Source organism: Trichomycterus rosablanca, chromosome 11 (assembly GCF_030014385.1).
Source record: "Trichomycterus rosablanca isolate fTriRos1 chromosome 11, fTriRos1.hap1, whole genome shotgun sequence".
In the NCBI taxonomy this organism is placed as follows: domain Eukaryota; kingdom Metazoa; phylum Chordata; class Actinopteri; order Siluriformes; family Trichomycteridae; genus Trichomycterus; species Trichomycterus rosablanca.
The window spans coordinates 9,463,242-9,479,483 of record NC_085998.1 but is presented as its reverse complement, the minus strand read 5'-3'; the positions used below and the strand labels follow the sequence as shown (position 1 = coordinate 9,479,483).

The window sequence follows — 16,242 nt, the reverse complement described above, 5'->3', positions numbered from 1 at the left end:
GATTCCATACAGAATTAAATACATCTAAATTGATTGAGTGTGGAACTAAACCCATCTAAACAGTATGACCAGACTCAACTGTTTGTTAAGCGGTGGAGACAGAGTTATAGATGTGTGAGGCTTTATTTAGCTGAGTTTGGGGGAAAAATGAACAAAATGTGTTTGGTTAAGCCAGAACCCCCATCTTTTTTTATACACAGCTGAAAAACAGAGCTAGTGTGGCATGCATGGCTTAGATTCCATTCCTGTGGTTCTCCATAGGAGAAAATATGTGGAGCAGATTGTTGTTTATAGAAGATGTAAATACTTGCTGCTAAAATCATTTTTCTCTTTTTAAGTCAATCTTTCTTCAGTATGATGAGGATTCATCAGGAACTATGAGTCCATTTGAGCTCAGTCAGGCTCTCAAAGCAGCAGGTAAAAAACACTAAATACTCACAGATACATACAAATACCTGCACGAGACGTGGAGAAAGTACAATTTACAGTTCCCATTTTCTCTCTTTCTCGCTCTCGCTCTCTCTCTCTTTGTCTCGAAGGTGTACAGTGTGATAATGATACACTATACATGCTGTGGGAGCGTTTTGGCTCTGGAGAACAGAATCTGCCGTTCTACAGCTTTGTGTCATGTGTCACCAGGCTGCAGGTCCTCTTTGGTGAGTCTCTTCATTACCAAATAATCCCCAAAAGGTTTTACACAATCCAAACTGGTCCACACATAGTTACTGGTTTTATTGAGAAGTACATAGATAGATTGATGAAACAAAAGCCAGTATTGTGCTAAATTGACTTTTAGCATTTACTATAGTGTTGAAAGTACAGTATAGTGGGGGTTTTTACTATACTACCTGCTGAGCCCCTGCCTCCACATTTCTAAAGATATTACACATTGTAGACTAAACATTTCTACGACATGTCTTACACTGCATAACACTGGTTAAAAAACTGCAATTTGAGGGGCACAGTGGCACAGCTGTTACTATACACATGCCCTACACCATGAGAGGTCCTGGGAACCTGTATTCGATTTTCATTTCCAGTCATAGTCTAAGAGTTTTGACCATTTTCCCCATTTCTGTTTGAGACTGAACACCATCTGTGTGTAAGTGTTTGCTGCCTTGCATAGGAGTGCAATGGTGACTGTCAAATTTGCCTTGCACCCAGTGTTTCCAGGTGCCCCTTGACCCATCGTGACTCTGATCAGACTGAAGCAGTTATAAATTAGTTATGCTCACTAACTAGTACATGCTTTTATAACATCAAGATTGAATGCTGACAGTGTGTTGCTGCCCTGCAGTTTAATAGGCTGGTCACTAACCCAAAATGCTGTATCACCTACCAGGAACCAAATGTAAGACTAATCATCTTAACCTGGTCTAATTAAGTTCACACTGGCTGTTTTTTAAATTCTGTGTAGACTACAAAGTCCTGCTTCTGACCTGTACAGCTGTAAATGATTTAGCTACAGGACATCTTGCTGATGTTCTAAAGCAGGATAGCCCATCTAGATTACTTTAGAAATGCAGGCTCTAAAAATCTTGTATCTTACAGATTTTTTATTAATGACTGTGAAAGAGTTTGACTGTGAAATATGCTTCTTTTTAGCTCTGTTTGAATCAGAAAGCAGCCCAGAGGTAAAGAACAGAGGAATAAAGACAGTAAGTTGTTCTCTTAAAAAAAATAAAGAAACATTTTCTCTGCTCTGCAATTGTTGTCAATATAAAAATAGTCATCTTTTTTTTCTTTTTGTAAATGCATTCCATATTTCTTAAACCCCATTCAAATGATGGAGTGTTATAATTCAGTGTCTATAAACATCATAAACCAAATTTCACTGTTTAGCCGAACAATGTAATGTTAAAAACCAGAAGAAACCAGAATAATTTGTTTAAGCAGCACTTACTGATGACATTTCTAGGTTCCAGCAGCCCAAAGCTTTGCCTCTGTTTTCAATTAAACACATTTGCCTACTGCCATTTATGCACAGAGATTTCTCCATAATGTTGTGGGCTGTAGATGGAGAAATCCCCAAATTCCTTGCAGTTGTGTGCTGAGAACCATAGTTCTTTAACTGTTGGACTATTGACCTATGGATTTATGCACAAAGTGGCAAATTATGGTCCTTATTTTTAAATGATTTAACCTTTCATTAATGCTAGTTCCAAAACAAGTGTTTATGATAATTTCACTTCACAGTCTTATACTGCCATTGTACCAACTTTTGGTATGTATTGCAGGTACATAATAAGATAAAGCATAAAAAACTTGGTGCCTATATAAGACAGTGTATAAATCAATTTTCATTTGCATTTCACTTACTGTCTCAACTTTTTTGGAATTACATTTGTACAAAAATCAGTGAAGTTTATAATAACACATCTGCTCTTTCTGCTGTTTTTAATTACATAAATAATAACAGCACAAATTACAATGTAAAGCCATCTGACACAAACATATACCATTACTGGTATTTACACATGAAGTGTGTAAGGGGCTTTACTGACCCTCCTACTTGCCCACGCAGCTGACATGGTGAAAATCAGCAAGCACAGATAGATACGATTTTTATTATTGTTTTAAAACTTCAATAAAAAAGAAACCAAGATTTAAATGTATTGGATAATTTAAAGGATGCATGTTACAACTGTATTGCTGCACTATTGAAATGAATGACCTGTGTGAATGACACTAATTGCTAAAGAAGTAAGTATACAGAGCAGGTTGATGTGAAAGCTCAGCTCCTGTAAGATGGAGGTTATTAATAGCTGTACAGTTTGTAACCGTTTGTGTTTTTGAATTTTTCTGTAGTGGCTACTCAGGCTGCTGACTGTGTGAGCACGCTCAGATGCGACACCTCAGCAGGACGGACCTGCGCGGCCAGTAATGTACTGACGCCATTCACCTGGACCTGCGTTATTACTTGGCCCCTTTCAATTTATTTACACCATCACTTTCTGTACCCTTGTTCTAATGTCCTCCACCCACACAAAGCTTCATCGTACAGGTCGTCAGGGTCATTTACCCTTATGGTCCATATGCACATATGATCTCTGCCTCAGTGCTTAATAATAAGAGACTGTTACAGTCTGTGTTCTAAATAGCTACATTTCTTTTTTCAGCCAGAGTTTTGAGATTTTTTTATAGTGTATTTGTACTGTATTATTTTGCTTATTTTATATTATACAAATTAGAAAAAAAGGATGTTGTAGATGTAGCCTCCAGAAAAGCTTTTATGCATCTTGTCATAGATTAAACAAGTCTACTAAATCGATGGAACTTCAAAGATTTAAAGATTGGTGGTTTGATCATGTCGTGGAGAGATTTGTTTAATACCTGTGAGGGGAATAGGTGTCATGAATCATGTGCTATACATTGTAATGTATTGGGTGGGGTTTTGCTAGTCAGAAGCATCTCAGAAAAACAGTTGCGTTTCAATACATCCTAAACACCTTCTTAAGTATTATAGTAAATAAAATATAATTAAAATAGGTTTACTGCTGTGTTAAACTATTTAATCACTTTAAACATGAACATAAAAACACAATGTTGTATTTTAAAAGGTGCTATACAAATAAATTTGACTTGAGCACTATCCTTCTACACATCAAATTTAAAACGGTTGTGCCACTCTTCAAGATTTAAGAAATTAAAAAGCTGTGTAAAGACTCTTACAAATTAAAACTAAATAAGAAACAACTCAGTAAGTGGTTGGTCGAGTGTTGTGAGACATAATACACACCGATTGGTTGTAATGTGGCCAATTGAAGACACTATTAAGTGTATTCGCATGCAGTTAAAATCTTAATATTATACCGATGAAAAAAAAACAAATTAGGTTCCTGATGTTATTTATTAGTAGACAGACACGCACATCTCAGTGTAAACCATTTTAAATCCTGTCTGAAACCCACTGACAAGTGTACTACTCAGTTACCTGAGGAATCGTAAATACACTATATAGACAAAAGTATTTGGACACCTGATCTGAACTTGGACATTTCATTTCAAAAACAAGAGTGACCTATATGTGATCTCTTCAGCAATAACAACATCCACTCTTCAGAGAGGGCTTCTCATAAGACTTTGGAATATATTGTTTATTTATTAAGATTTTAACGTCATGTTTTACACTTTGGTTACATTCAGGACAGGAACGGTAGTCACTCATTACACAAGATTGATCAGTTCACAAAGTTATATCGAACACAGTCATGGACAATTTTTCTATCTCCAATTCATCTCACTTGCATGTCTTTGGACTGTGGGAGGAAACCGGAGCACGAGGAGGAAACCCACGCAGACATGAGGAGAACATGCAAACTCCACACAGAAAGGACCTGGACCACCCCACCTGGGGATCGAACCCAGGACCTTCTTGCTGTGAGGCGACAGTGCTACCCACTTAGCCACCGTGCCGCCCGGACTTTGGGAATTTGTGCCCTTAAGTCAAAAAAGCATTTGTATGGCTGGGCACTGGTGTTGGTCAGGAAAGCCTTGATTGACGTTCTAGTTTATTCTAAAGCTGTTTAGTTTATTCTAAAGCTGTTCTAAAGCTTTGTGCAGGACAGGAGTTTCTTTAAATCAAGCTTTTCTTCATGTATTTGTGCACAAGGCCAGAGTCATGCTGACACAGCAAAGGGCCTTCCCTAAACTGTTGCTAAAAGTTGGAAGCATATCATTTCTGTATATAATTGATTTATTACTCCTGTCAGTTGTTGTGGCTGAAACACATAAATTCAAAAATAAGTGGTGTTTCAATACGTTTGTCCATATATTGTATTGTGCACATTTTTACTTACCAATAATGGTAAATGGTAGTTATAAATAGCAGATTGGACTCTGGAGGATTAACATTTTGAATAATAACACATCAAACAATTGAAGCCATGCTTCCAGATGTGTCAGTACTAATTTGCTGACACTTCATTAGCAAATCATTAATGTAATTATTGGATTGTCAAATCTGTCGCATCACCTTTACACCAATGGGGCACAAACGCATCGTCACCTTACAGTGAGGAAATTCACAGTAAAAGAGTTTATATGTTTGAATAAAAATTAATTCTATTTCTTTTATTTAGTCTGTATCTTTCCCTTTTATATGGCATGCAAATAAATGAGTTCCAAAATAAATATGAGTAACCATATATAATTTGTTCCTTTAATAGTGGATGCGTTTGTGTACACCTACAAACCTACACACACACACACACACACTGTGTTAGGGGAGTGAGAGTGACTGCTGGTATTAAAAGCGATGTCTCAGCAGCACTGCACGCATCGCCTCTATTCTTATCACTTTGACGCCACGTACAGCGTCATCACGCCATCGCTCCCTCCTCCGCCACGTTCTCCCTCCATCCATCCAGCTCTCTCTAGTAACTGGCTCAGCCTGCTGCCTCCTCCCCTTGTTCCCTTGTACGCTCACGCAGCCGCATAAGCTCACTCACACACTTCCATATGCTGGTTTCCTTCTTCAGAACCCCCTATTTATAGAAGCTGGTTTATGCAAGACAGAGCAGAGGTTGCCCCCAGCAACGGCCAAAGCGATTTAGGAGGGGAACACGTGTTTGTCTGGAACAGCTGGATCATTTGGTGCTTGAGATTCGCTTCTTCACTCACCGCCTCGGTTCGAACCCTGTGGATCTGGACTGGAGTAAGCCATGTCTAGCCGTGCGCTGCTGGAAAGAAAGACTGTCAGGCCACCTGCTGGGAAACTTCCTGTCCCCTGCATGAAAAACACCTCCCACAGAGCTGGATCGTCTCTCCAAACCACTATTCCTACCATCACACATCGTCACACAACACCAGACACAGTAGTAACAGCATGTGCCAAACAACCAAATGGCTTTTACTCCCACATGTGCACTCATTTTAACCTAAATCCTTATAGACACCAACCAGGGTCGAAAATGTATCCAAAACAAGTATGATCCCAATACTAACTTATACAGTAGTTTAGGCTCTGAGTGATCTTGATGTATCCTGATTCCTGAGGTTCTATAATGAATCTATAATGTCTTGGCTGGAGAAGGTGGATCGGCTATTAAAATGCCCCTGGTTGTAAGGAAATTAGTAATTGTGTGAGAATGTGATGACCTGCCATGATTCATGAAGCATGATTTGTAATCTCTCCAGAGAGTTCAGATCCACCGTGACCCTCACCAGATTTAGCAGTTAGTGAAAATTAATGAATCACTTCAAAAACGTACTGTACCAGAACAATTTAAACATGTTTGCTACCAATTTATCACCACAGGAAAAGCAAAAATGCCACATACTACAGTGGTGTGAAAAAAGAAATAGTCCCTTCCTGAATGATATCCAACACCATGTATCACCTATGTAACAAATAATAATAATAATTGCCCCTTGGTTATATAATCAGCCAGTTTATCAAATTTAAATTTAAAGCCAGTTTAGCCAATTTAACTAACTGAGGATGATCAGGCTTACTTTCAGTCAGGCTTTTATAATATAAATTTCACTTATCTAGGACCTTACCATCAATATAAAGCAGTAGCTTTAATTAATTACAGATATTTCACAAGAGCAGAAAAAAGATTTGATAAATTGATCTGATTTGTAATATATGGGACTCCACCAAACCACAATAACAGCTGTTATCTTGAAAACTAAGAAATTTGGAACAGTGGTGAATCTACCTAGTAGTGTCTAACCTGCTAAGATTTCTCCAAGGGCATCCAGAAAGTCACAGCTGACAAACAATTCATTTATCTACAAACTATGTGTGGAGGTCACTGATTTAGACTTGGTTTGGAAACCACAGCTTTAATCTTTAATGTCCTTCTTATGCCCCTCGTACCCTCCGTTCCCTTAGCCCACTCTTTTTTCCTCTCTATAGAAACCATAGCTGGACCGCAGTGACATGGCATTGCGCCTGTTCCAGTCAGCGAAAGTAATTCGGCTCTGATCCACTGGGGGCGGCTCCAGGAATAGAGCCAGATTTGTAGTGTAGCATGTGGGGGCGTATTCATCAGCCAGGGAGGAGCGAGCAAGGAAGAGGGTACTGTAGAAGTCATACATCCAGAGAGACCAGAAGCTAAAAAAAGAGGGGGGGAAATTGTGTAAAGAACCTGCCAAAATCAAAAAGCAAATATAGCTCTGCTGCCGTGATGATGTCGATTAACACAATGCTATTCGTCAGCAGGGGGGATTTAAAGATGTTATTCTTAAAGTCTTTACGAAAATGGTAATTGTATGATATTTTGAGGCAGAAAGCTGGAAACGCACAACAACGCCTCTTTGCTCCGTAAAGACGCATTACACATGAAGCTTTTTACTAGTCAGCGCAGTGGCTTCAAGCCGTGGCAGCTTTCTATAAATGACTACTTTCTTTGGGGGGTGTATTAGAGTCACAGCTTATGAATGACAACAATATGGAGAAAATGTCAGATTTTTGGGTGTGAAAGACGTCACTCAAATTCAGTCCAGCTGGTTGCTCCCACACTAAATATTTAGTTGCATCTGTGTTCAGTTTAAAGAAGTTATTATCAGAAATGTACAGAACATACACTAGATGCCAAAGGTGTGCTTGTTGAACATCTTATTTTAAACCAATGCCAATTTACATCAACTAATAACAGCCTTAATTTTGAGAGGAATACCAACTAGATTTTCAAATAAAATGTTGAGTATTCACTTCAGTTGAGCCAAATGGTCTGTAGTAGTGGTGTGTGGTCCACATCCTTACAGCTACATTGTTGTTACATATATGTTATTCCAATAAATAACAGATTTTAAAACAAAACTGCAAGTATTTACTGGCATGTAATCAAAGGAGCTTTAGCCTGCCTTGACATATTGGACAAGAAAGTCCTGGCTTTCAGTCAGTATACTAATTCATTTAAAAGGATAAACCATTGGAAAGGGTTGAGTTTAGGACTGTACAGAAAGTTCAATCTATTTTTATAGACCTCACGTTGGACACGTTGGTATTGTCATGATGTATTAGTAAAAAGTGCATTTTACAAACTGAGATCTACTGTACTTTTACTGCAACTAATGCCTAGTTCACACTACACAATTTTTGCCCTGATTTTCGCTTGGCGACTGGTCGGCGCTAAATATGCCAGCTTGGGAGCAACTCGGCGTTTGCTCGGCGATCAAAACTCAGCTTTCAATCGCTATGTGTGAACTACTCAACAACTTGATCCGAGCGGCGAGAGATATCTAGCTTGCCAGATATCTGGATCTGAGTTGCCCGACTGTCAATGAGTGCTATGTTGAACAGCCAATGAGAACGCAAGATACGGAGTGAGGGGAAACGCAGGAGAGGAGTTGTAAAAAGGTGGGACAGGGGCATAATATCACAATACATCAGCATACACAAGTTTTATACAGTATTTCTGACCTTATCGTTCTCTACAAAACATACCATTGTTGCATGACATAAATATTTATTAACCTCCAACTCACTATAGAACAATCCAAGCCAAATCCACTCAGATTCATTTATTTTTCCTACTTGATTTTACGCTGCACATCAGCGTACAAACTTTGATCGCTCACTACTTGTTGACGTGCATTTTTGGACATGGTATCATTAAACCCCTCGTCACTTCTCGCGTTTGTTTTCGTGAACAAAAACGTAGTTTGGGAGACCAGAGAAGCTCGCCTGCGATTCCAGTTGGTGATAGATCGTGTAGTATGTAATCCCCTATCGCTGATCAGTCGTGTAGTGTGAAATACACACCGACTTGAAAGACTCCCGATTACAAGAGATCCAATCGTGTAGTGTGAACTGTACAGCAACCTGACAACTTGGAAAGTTGTGTAGTGGGAACTTGGCATAAGGGCTTTCAAAAGAAACAGGCATTATTAATCCTTTATCAGAGGATGTGTGGTCTTTTCAGAAATAAGCCGTTGTTGCTCTTAGACTAAACCACTTTATAATAACAGAATAAAGAAATGGATCTGGATGTCTACAAGCTTCTAGTGCGATCATTAAAAATCCCAACTTAATTACTCACATGAATTCACAATAATATAGAGGTTAGCTTGACTTTCCTACAATGACATAGCAGCTAGTACACATGCTAACAGATAGGAAAATATCCTTATTACATTATATCCAGATTAAAGAATAGTCATACCTTGCTGTCTTTATTTCCCCAGCCACAAACAGCTACAAACTTCCCTCTGCACATTAACTCTTTTCACATTAATTACAAACTTTTTAACATCACCTTATTACTGTGATGATTTACATTGAATCATCAAAGTTTTCGTCTCTGATAGTGCCCTATTGTCATGATGTTACTGGCTTACACTCTCTAGTGGCATTAGCCAGTCAAAACACTTCAGTAAAATAGGATGTTTATCCTACCTTGTGACGTGGTATCACTATTTTAGATACATATTATTAGCAGTATTATTTCCTATGCTAAATATTAGAATGTCTGATTCGTGACTGATCACAGTTGTGATTAATTAGACTGGCACCACAGGTGTGTTGTTTACCAGTGAAGTGTTACTGGAGCTTGGCACAGAATCGTTTTGTCACAATTCTGTTTGCCATAAGGACAGAATGCCAATATTTGGGTTCAGTAACAAGGAGTGAGAATGGCATAGAATGTCATTCATGGTAACACAACAAACTGAATATTTAAATATATTTTTCATTCACTCACTCACTCACTTTCTTAACCGCTTATCCAATTAGTGTTGGAGCCTATCCCAGCTTTTAAATGGGCACAAGGCACACAGTAACACCCTGGACGGGGCGCCAGTCCATCGCAGGGCAGACACACATACACACATAACACACAAACATACACACACCCTTTCACCTATAGGGCATTTTAGTGTCTCCAGTTAACCTGGCTGCATGTTTTTGGACTGTGGAAGGAAACAGGAGCTCCTGGAGAAAACCCACACAGACACGGGGAGAACATGCAAACTCCACACAGAAAGGACCCAGACCGCCTGGGGATCGAACTCAAGACCTTCTTGCTGTGAGGCAACAGTGCTACCCACCAAGCCACCGTGCCGCCCTATTTTTGAACCAGTTCATTTAAATTGCTCATTTTCCTCATACAAATCTAACATATTATGACATATATATGTGAATAAAGAACATTATAGAACATAGAACAATTATAGAACAACTTCCATGTCAAAACCTTTTTTATTCAATTGTCTAATCTGGTTTCAGGTTTATAATAATTATAGTGCTGGTTAAATTGTAATTGCATACCTAGTGCTGTCATAATTACATTATTATAGAGAATTAAGCTCTTGCTAGCACTCACACATTGTTTTCAGGCTGTAAAAACCTTTGAAACAAAGCTATTGACCCTTAATTCTAACAATTCTAACAACAACTCAGCTTTATTGTTCTGCATTAGTGTCTAAAAGGTTGTGGTCTTTTTTTTTTACAGTATTTTATACCATCAAGTTGCAGTGTCCTTTCTGTGTGGAGTTTGCATGTTTGCCCAAGCCCTTCTTGGTGCCACCCAAGCTTGATTTTGTGTTCAGTAAACCATTTTTGGACATACATTGTTCTACTGAAAGATCACAGGACAACAGTGAGCTAGTTATTGTAGTTGTAATAGTGTTACCCTGGTAAAGCAACAGTATTTTGCAGTAGCAACCCTTCAACCCTTTAACCCTTGCTGTAGCACAAATTCAACAAAATGCAGAATGTTAAGTTCTGTTCAGTTTTAATCACATTGTGTTCATGATGCTGCTACTGTATGTTGGGAATGTCAAAACGTCCATTTTTGGCTACACCCTAATCAAGAAATCCAAAATGCACAAATGATGACTAGAACCAAAGGAAGTTGGGGGTGAGGAAGGGGGCAGGTAGGACAGTTTGTATTATACCTGACATTTACCCCCCTCTCCTAATCTGTTTTTTCCTCCTACCTGTTCTTTCCCTGTTCTTTCACAGCCACCCCCAGAAAAACTGGGCAAGCGTTGCATAAGCACTTGAGGAGCGAGGAGGGGGGTGATGGGCAAGGAGGGCTGAAGAGAAGGTGGGGGTGAGACTGAGCGCTGAAGATTGATGTAGATGCAAAGATTAGGATGAGAAAAAAGAATGTCCTCTCTCTCATTCTCTCTCTAGTGCTGGTTGGCATGCGGCCTACTAAAAGTAGGCTATGTTTGACGCGCTTCGGGCTAAAGCTGAGTCACACTACGCAGCTGAATACTAAACCCACTGATTGCATCGGCCTCAGTCTGCCTCATTGCAATGTCTTGCATGATACAATACCAGTGAGAATCTTTTTCCAGAATACTGATGCCAATGGTAGCAGGACAAGACAACTGAAAGAGATTTTAATAACAATCACAGCATGATGCTTTCATTCCTAATGACAAAATTATACTTGATGTCCAGGAATACTTTATCCTTGCCAACTTTATTGTAACACAGTATGTTTTCTTCATTACCAAGCAGTTAAAAATCTCTCCGAAAATATCAAAGCTCTGCACAGCTTCCTGTTTCTATGTTACTTCCCCAAACACGGTACTGAAGCAATCCCAAAAGAAAGTGAGGAAGTACATATAATGCAACAATCATTGTACCCGAACTCGACTGAGGATTACAATGTAAATATGATCTGGGTCAGTTAAATAAATGGAGGAAATGACTGGGTTTTACAGGGGCACTTTATAATAGAGCTGGTATGATTTTGGCCCACAGTTTTTTTTTTTTTTATTCCCTCACACCAAGGGCGAGGTAAAGCAGAAAAGTGAAAAGTGGTAGAATCCAAAATACACAGAGCAGAGGAACCCCATGCAGATACAGGACCTCACCCAACACACAGTGCTTTACCGCTTGTAGGAGATCCGTAGCTCTGCTTTATTCAAATCAAACCTTAGCTGTTGCTTAATTGGTTTAAATGACCTTATAACTGACAACATTAATTCACTAATATCCCTGATCTAAATCCTAGCCAAAACAAGGGTGTTCCAAAAATGTCCAAAAATGCAAATGAAGCCTCTGTGGCCCCCATCCTATCTCTAATAGTCATTAATAGTCCAGCCCCTTGAGGACACCTTCACCTAGGAAACTCGGTAGACAGTTGCCGTGACTCTGAAACCACATTCTGGTATTTTCCACTACTGGTAATAAGTGTCTGTTGTAGACTGCTTTCCTGTACCACAAGTTTGTTACAGAAAGTGTCTGATGCATAAAGGGTTACTGCAGTACTTTGTTCCAAGCCAATAACTTTGTGTTTTCGTCTTAACAGTCAGGGAGTGTGTTTCATTCCAGACGTGGTGAAAGTTACTGGTTTAACTCCGTCTGTCTAAATAAAGTGAGCTAACAGAATTATGCTAAGTTAAGACACACAACTGTCTGCTTGGCCCTTTTTACTGTTTTTATTTCAAACCTGTTTTTATTTATGCATACCACTCCCAGTACAGAAACTTTAACACACGATGAGCCAGTCAGTAAGACAGCGCAGGAGGTAAAGCAATGACCTCATATTGGTGTACATGCCAGATGTTTCCAGACACGACCAAGTGTTTCCTCACTTGTGAGTAACCTGAGAGACAAGAGGATTATCAAGGAAGAAAAAAAACAGACATTGCGACACACTGACTTACTTCTCAGAGGGATATCCCAAGTGTCAGGTCAAAGAGTTTTTTCTTCATTTGAAAGCATTCCTTTTTTTTTTTTTTAATGAAACTTTAATTTGGGCAATGTTGAGGAAAACATTATAAAAGGTAACAAAAAAAAGTCCTAAATAAAGTGGTTAAGCCACCATGACCCAGCTAACAGCTCTAATGATCAATGGCATCAATTCTACAAGGCTGAAGGGAAGAAAAACTTCCTTTTAAATGATTTCCCCAGACTTCATTTTAATGGTCATAGATTGTACAAGTCTCAGTCAGTGTCCTAAGGGAACTGAATGATAAGATTAATAAGAATGATAAAAGATTTTTTCTTTACTCTTTATTTTAATTATGGTGGTAAAAAGCACTGACAAACATGTTGGTCCAAATTCCTCCACAATTGTGTAACTGGGTTGAAATCTGGTGACTACAAAGGTCATAGCATATAATTTACATAATTTATAGATTCAAATTGATTTTGTTTTGTATCCGACATTCTAATTGAAGAACTGTGGTTTTCACAAGAAGGTTCTGGCAAACTCCAGTCTTGCTTTTTTATGTCTGTGTGTCTCTATATGTCTCTTTTATTGTTCCATAGTGTCCCAATTCATTCAGATGATCACGGATAGCGCAAACTGATACTGTTGTACCCACTGTCTGCAGGTCAGGTTGAATTTGTTTGGAAGTTGATCGACAGTCTTAATCCATCATTGCCATCTACCATAAATTATTCTCTTCCATCTATGTCTAGGGAGGTCAACTTTAGTGCCATGCCTTGTTATTTTCTTAATGATGTTGCTCACAGTGGACACAGTAAGGTCTTGCCATGAAGACTTATCCATTCTTTTGCACAATTTTGTTTCTTCATGTTCAGTGTGGAAAATTCAACTTTCATTGTTCAATCAACTTTAATTAATTTCAACTGATTGCAAGATGCCAGCACCTGTTACTTGCAACAGATGAGCTTAAGTACAAATTAAAGGAGCATCACATCACTCAGGTGGTGCAGCGGAAAAACATGCTAGCATACCAGAGCTGACATCTCAAACTGGTGAGTTTGAATCTCAGCTGTGCTACCGACAGGCTGGGCGCCTACACAAACAATGATTGGCTCGTCGATCAGGTCGGATGCCGAAGGGGGTTCCTTAATATAAATGATGCCATTATGACCTCTGCTGGCTGATTGATGGCACCTGCATAGAGACGGGGGATAATGGGGATCAGTGCATGACTCTCTGTGAGCGAGACTGAGCCCCAATGAATGGGGAATGACATTAGATTTGACATTAGATTTGTATGTAAATACCAAACCATTTGTAATTGCAACTACTGTCTAAAAGAAGTGCAGAGGTGCCAATATTTTTGGCCATGTCTGTAATGACATGCAATACCAATTCTAATGGCACCCTACTGCAATGTTAATTTGTTTAATTTAGGCCAGTGTTGTAAAGCCAAAAAAAGTTATAATAAAAAAAATAAAAAACATTTTTCCATTATTTGCACATTATTATACTTGGTTTTTAATTCAGTGTATTTAAATAGATTTTATTGACTGTGTTCACTACATTCCTCTTTAATTTAAACCAGTTTATATAGAAAACAATTATATTTATTATTTTGTATATATTGTTTATTTAAGCAAACTCCCAGTGTCTCTGTAAACACAAAGCCAAAGTAAACATGAGGTAAAAATTGACACTCAGCCAGATTCGCTGAATAGCAACACATTGTTTGAATCTTGCAAATCATGCAAATCTTTAAAACCACAGCTTTAAAACAAAGCTGAAGGACAAAAAACATGCAGGCTTACATACAAAGAGGCCCTGTGAGAATTCAAGTGAAAGAAATGCACATATAAAATGGATTTGAGTGAAGTTCATGCAGTCCAAGAATTGCAGAAGGTTCTTTTCACTTCTGCACTGATGGGACATAAAAGCAAGGAGTTATGTAATGGCGTCTGAGAAAGCAGCCAAAAGGGGAGTAAACAGCAAAGCTGTGGTGGGATGGGCCTGTCTGTTGCCTGGTTACAAATATTTTGGGCTGGGAAATGGGCAAACACGTCCTGCCTCCCCAGAAAACAGGCCGCTCTCGTGACTGCTGCAGGGGGCACAAGTCGCGCCGACACCACAAAAACAAAACAGGAAAACTGAGAGCGTGCACAGTAAACAAAACCTTCTGTTTGGGCAAGAGCCTACTCGTCTTTTAAAAGACTTACAGACACCGCGTTGCACCTTTGTGCTGAGCAAGGCTGTGAATAAACAGAGTGGAAATGAACAATGCAAAATGCAACTAAAAGATGACTCTTCTGGCACCTATCTTTAAAAGGATTTTACAATGAAATGAATATAACCAATTTATAACGACTTTTTTTTTTGCAAAAGAGAGCGTTAAGTCCAACATGATCAACATGTCAATCTACATCTAAATAGAAATGGCTTCGTTAATGACAAGATGAAGCAGAAACTTTAAAACAATGTGATCAAAGCAAATGATTTATGAGCATGAGAAACACATGTCCAGACTGGCTTGTTTACAAATCTTTTCTGCCAGACACAAGCCCCCATTTTACTCCACTCCAGATTTACTGGTTACAAACATGTGCAAACATGGCAAAATAACTTGCTAAATGGTTCGTAACTGAAGATACCATTGCAGCAAATGGTCTGCTGGGAAAAAAAACATGAAATGTGACTAAAACAAAAAAATATATATATACAGTGTATCACAAAAGTGAGTACACCCCTCACATTTCTGCAAATATTTCATTATATCTTTTCATGGGACAACACTATAGACATGAAACTTGGATATAACTTAGAATAGTCAGTGTACAGCTTGTATAGCAGTGTAGATTTACTGTCTTCTGAAAATAACTCAACACACAGCCATTAATGTCTAAATAGCTGGCAACATAAGTGAGTACACCCCACAGTGAACATGTCCAAATTGTGCCCAAATGTGTCGTTGTCCCTCCCTGGTGTCATGTGTCAAGGTCCCAGGTGTAAATGGGGAGCAGGGCTGTTAAATTTGGTGTTTTGGGTACAATTCTCTCATACTGGCCACTGGATATTCAACATGGCACCTCATGGCAAAGAACTCTCTGAGGATGTGAGAAATAGAATTGTTGCTCTCCACAAAGATGGCCTGGGCTATAAGAAGATTGCTAACACCCTGAAACTGAGCTACAGCATGGTGGCCAAGGTCATACAGCGGTTTTCCAGGACAGGTTCCACTCGGAACAGGCTTCGCCAGGGTCGACCAAAGAAGTTGAGTCCACGTGTTCGGCGTCATATCCAGAGGTTGGCTTTAAAAAATAGACACATGAGTGCTGCCAGCATTGCTGCAGAGGTTGAAGACGTGGGAGGTCAGCCTGTCAGTGCTCAGACCATACGCCGCACACTGCATCAACTCGGTCTGCATGGTCGTCATCCCAGAAGGAAGCTGACGCACAAGAAAGCCAGCAAACAGTTTGCTGAAGACAAGCAGTCCAAGAACATGGATTACTGGACTGCCCTGTGGTCTGACGAGACCAAGATAAACTTGTTTGGCTCAGATGGTGTCCAGCATGTGTGGCGGCGCCCTGGTGAGAAGTACCAAGACAACTGTATCTTGCCTACAGTCAAGCATGGTGGTGGTAGCATCATGGTCTTGGGCTGC

At 39.3% G+C, this 16,242-nt stretch overlaps 1 protein-coding gene across 1 annotated transcript in view; it reads left to right on the top strand.

Moving 5' to 3' along the window:
* Positions 1-3,083, top strand: part of capn12 (calpain 12) — a 32,687-nt gene extending 29,604 nt beyond the window's left edge. The window contains exons 17-20 of the mRNA XM_063005034.1: positions 339-417; positions 540-656; positions 1,606-1,658; positions 2,809-3,083. Of these exons, the coding sequence (XP_062861104.1) occupies positions 339-417; positions 540-656; positions 1,606-1,658; positions 2,809-2,835 (276 nt within the window). The 3' untranslated portion in view covers positions 2,836-3,083. The remainder of the gene's footprint in view (positions 1-338; positions 418-539; positions 657-1,605; positions 1,659-2,808) is intronic.
* Positions 3,084-16,242: the final 13,159 nt, after the last annotated feature.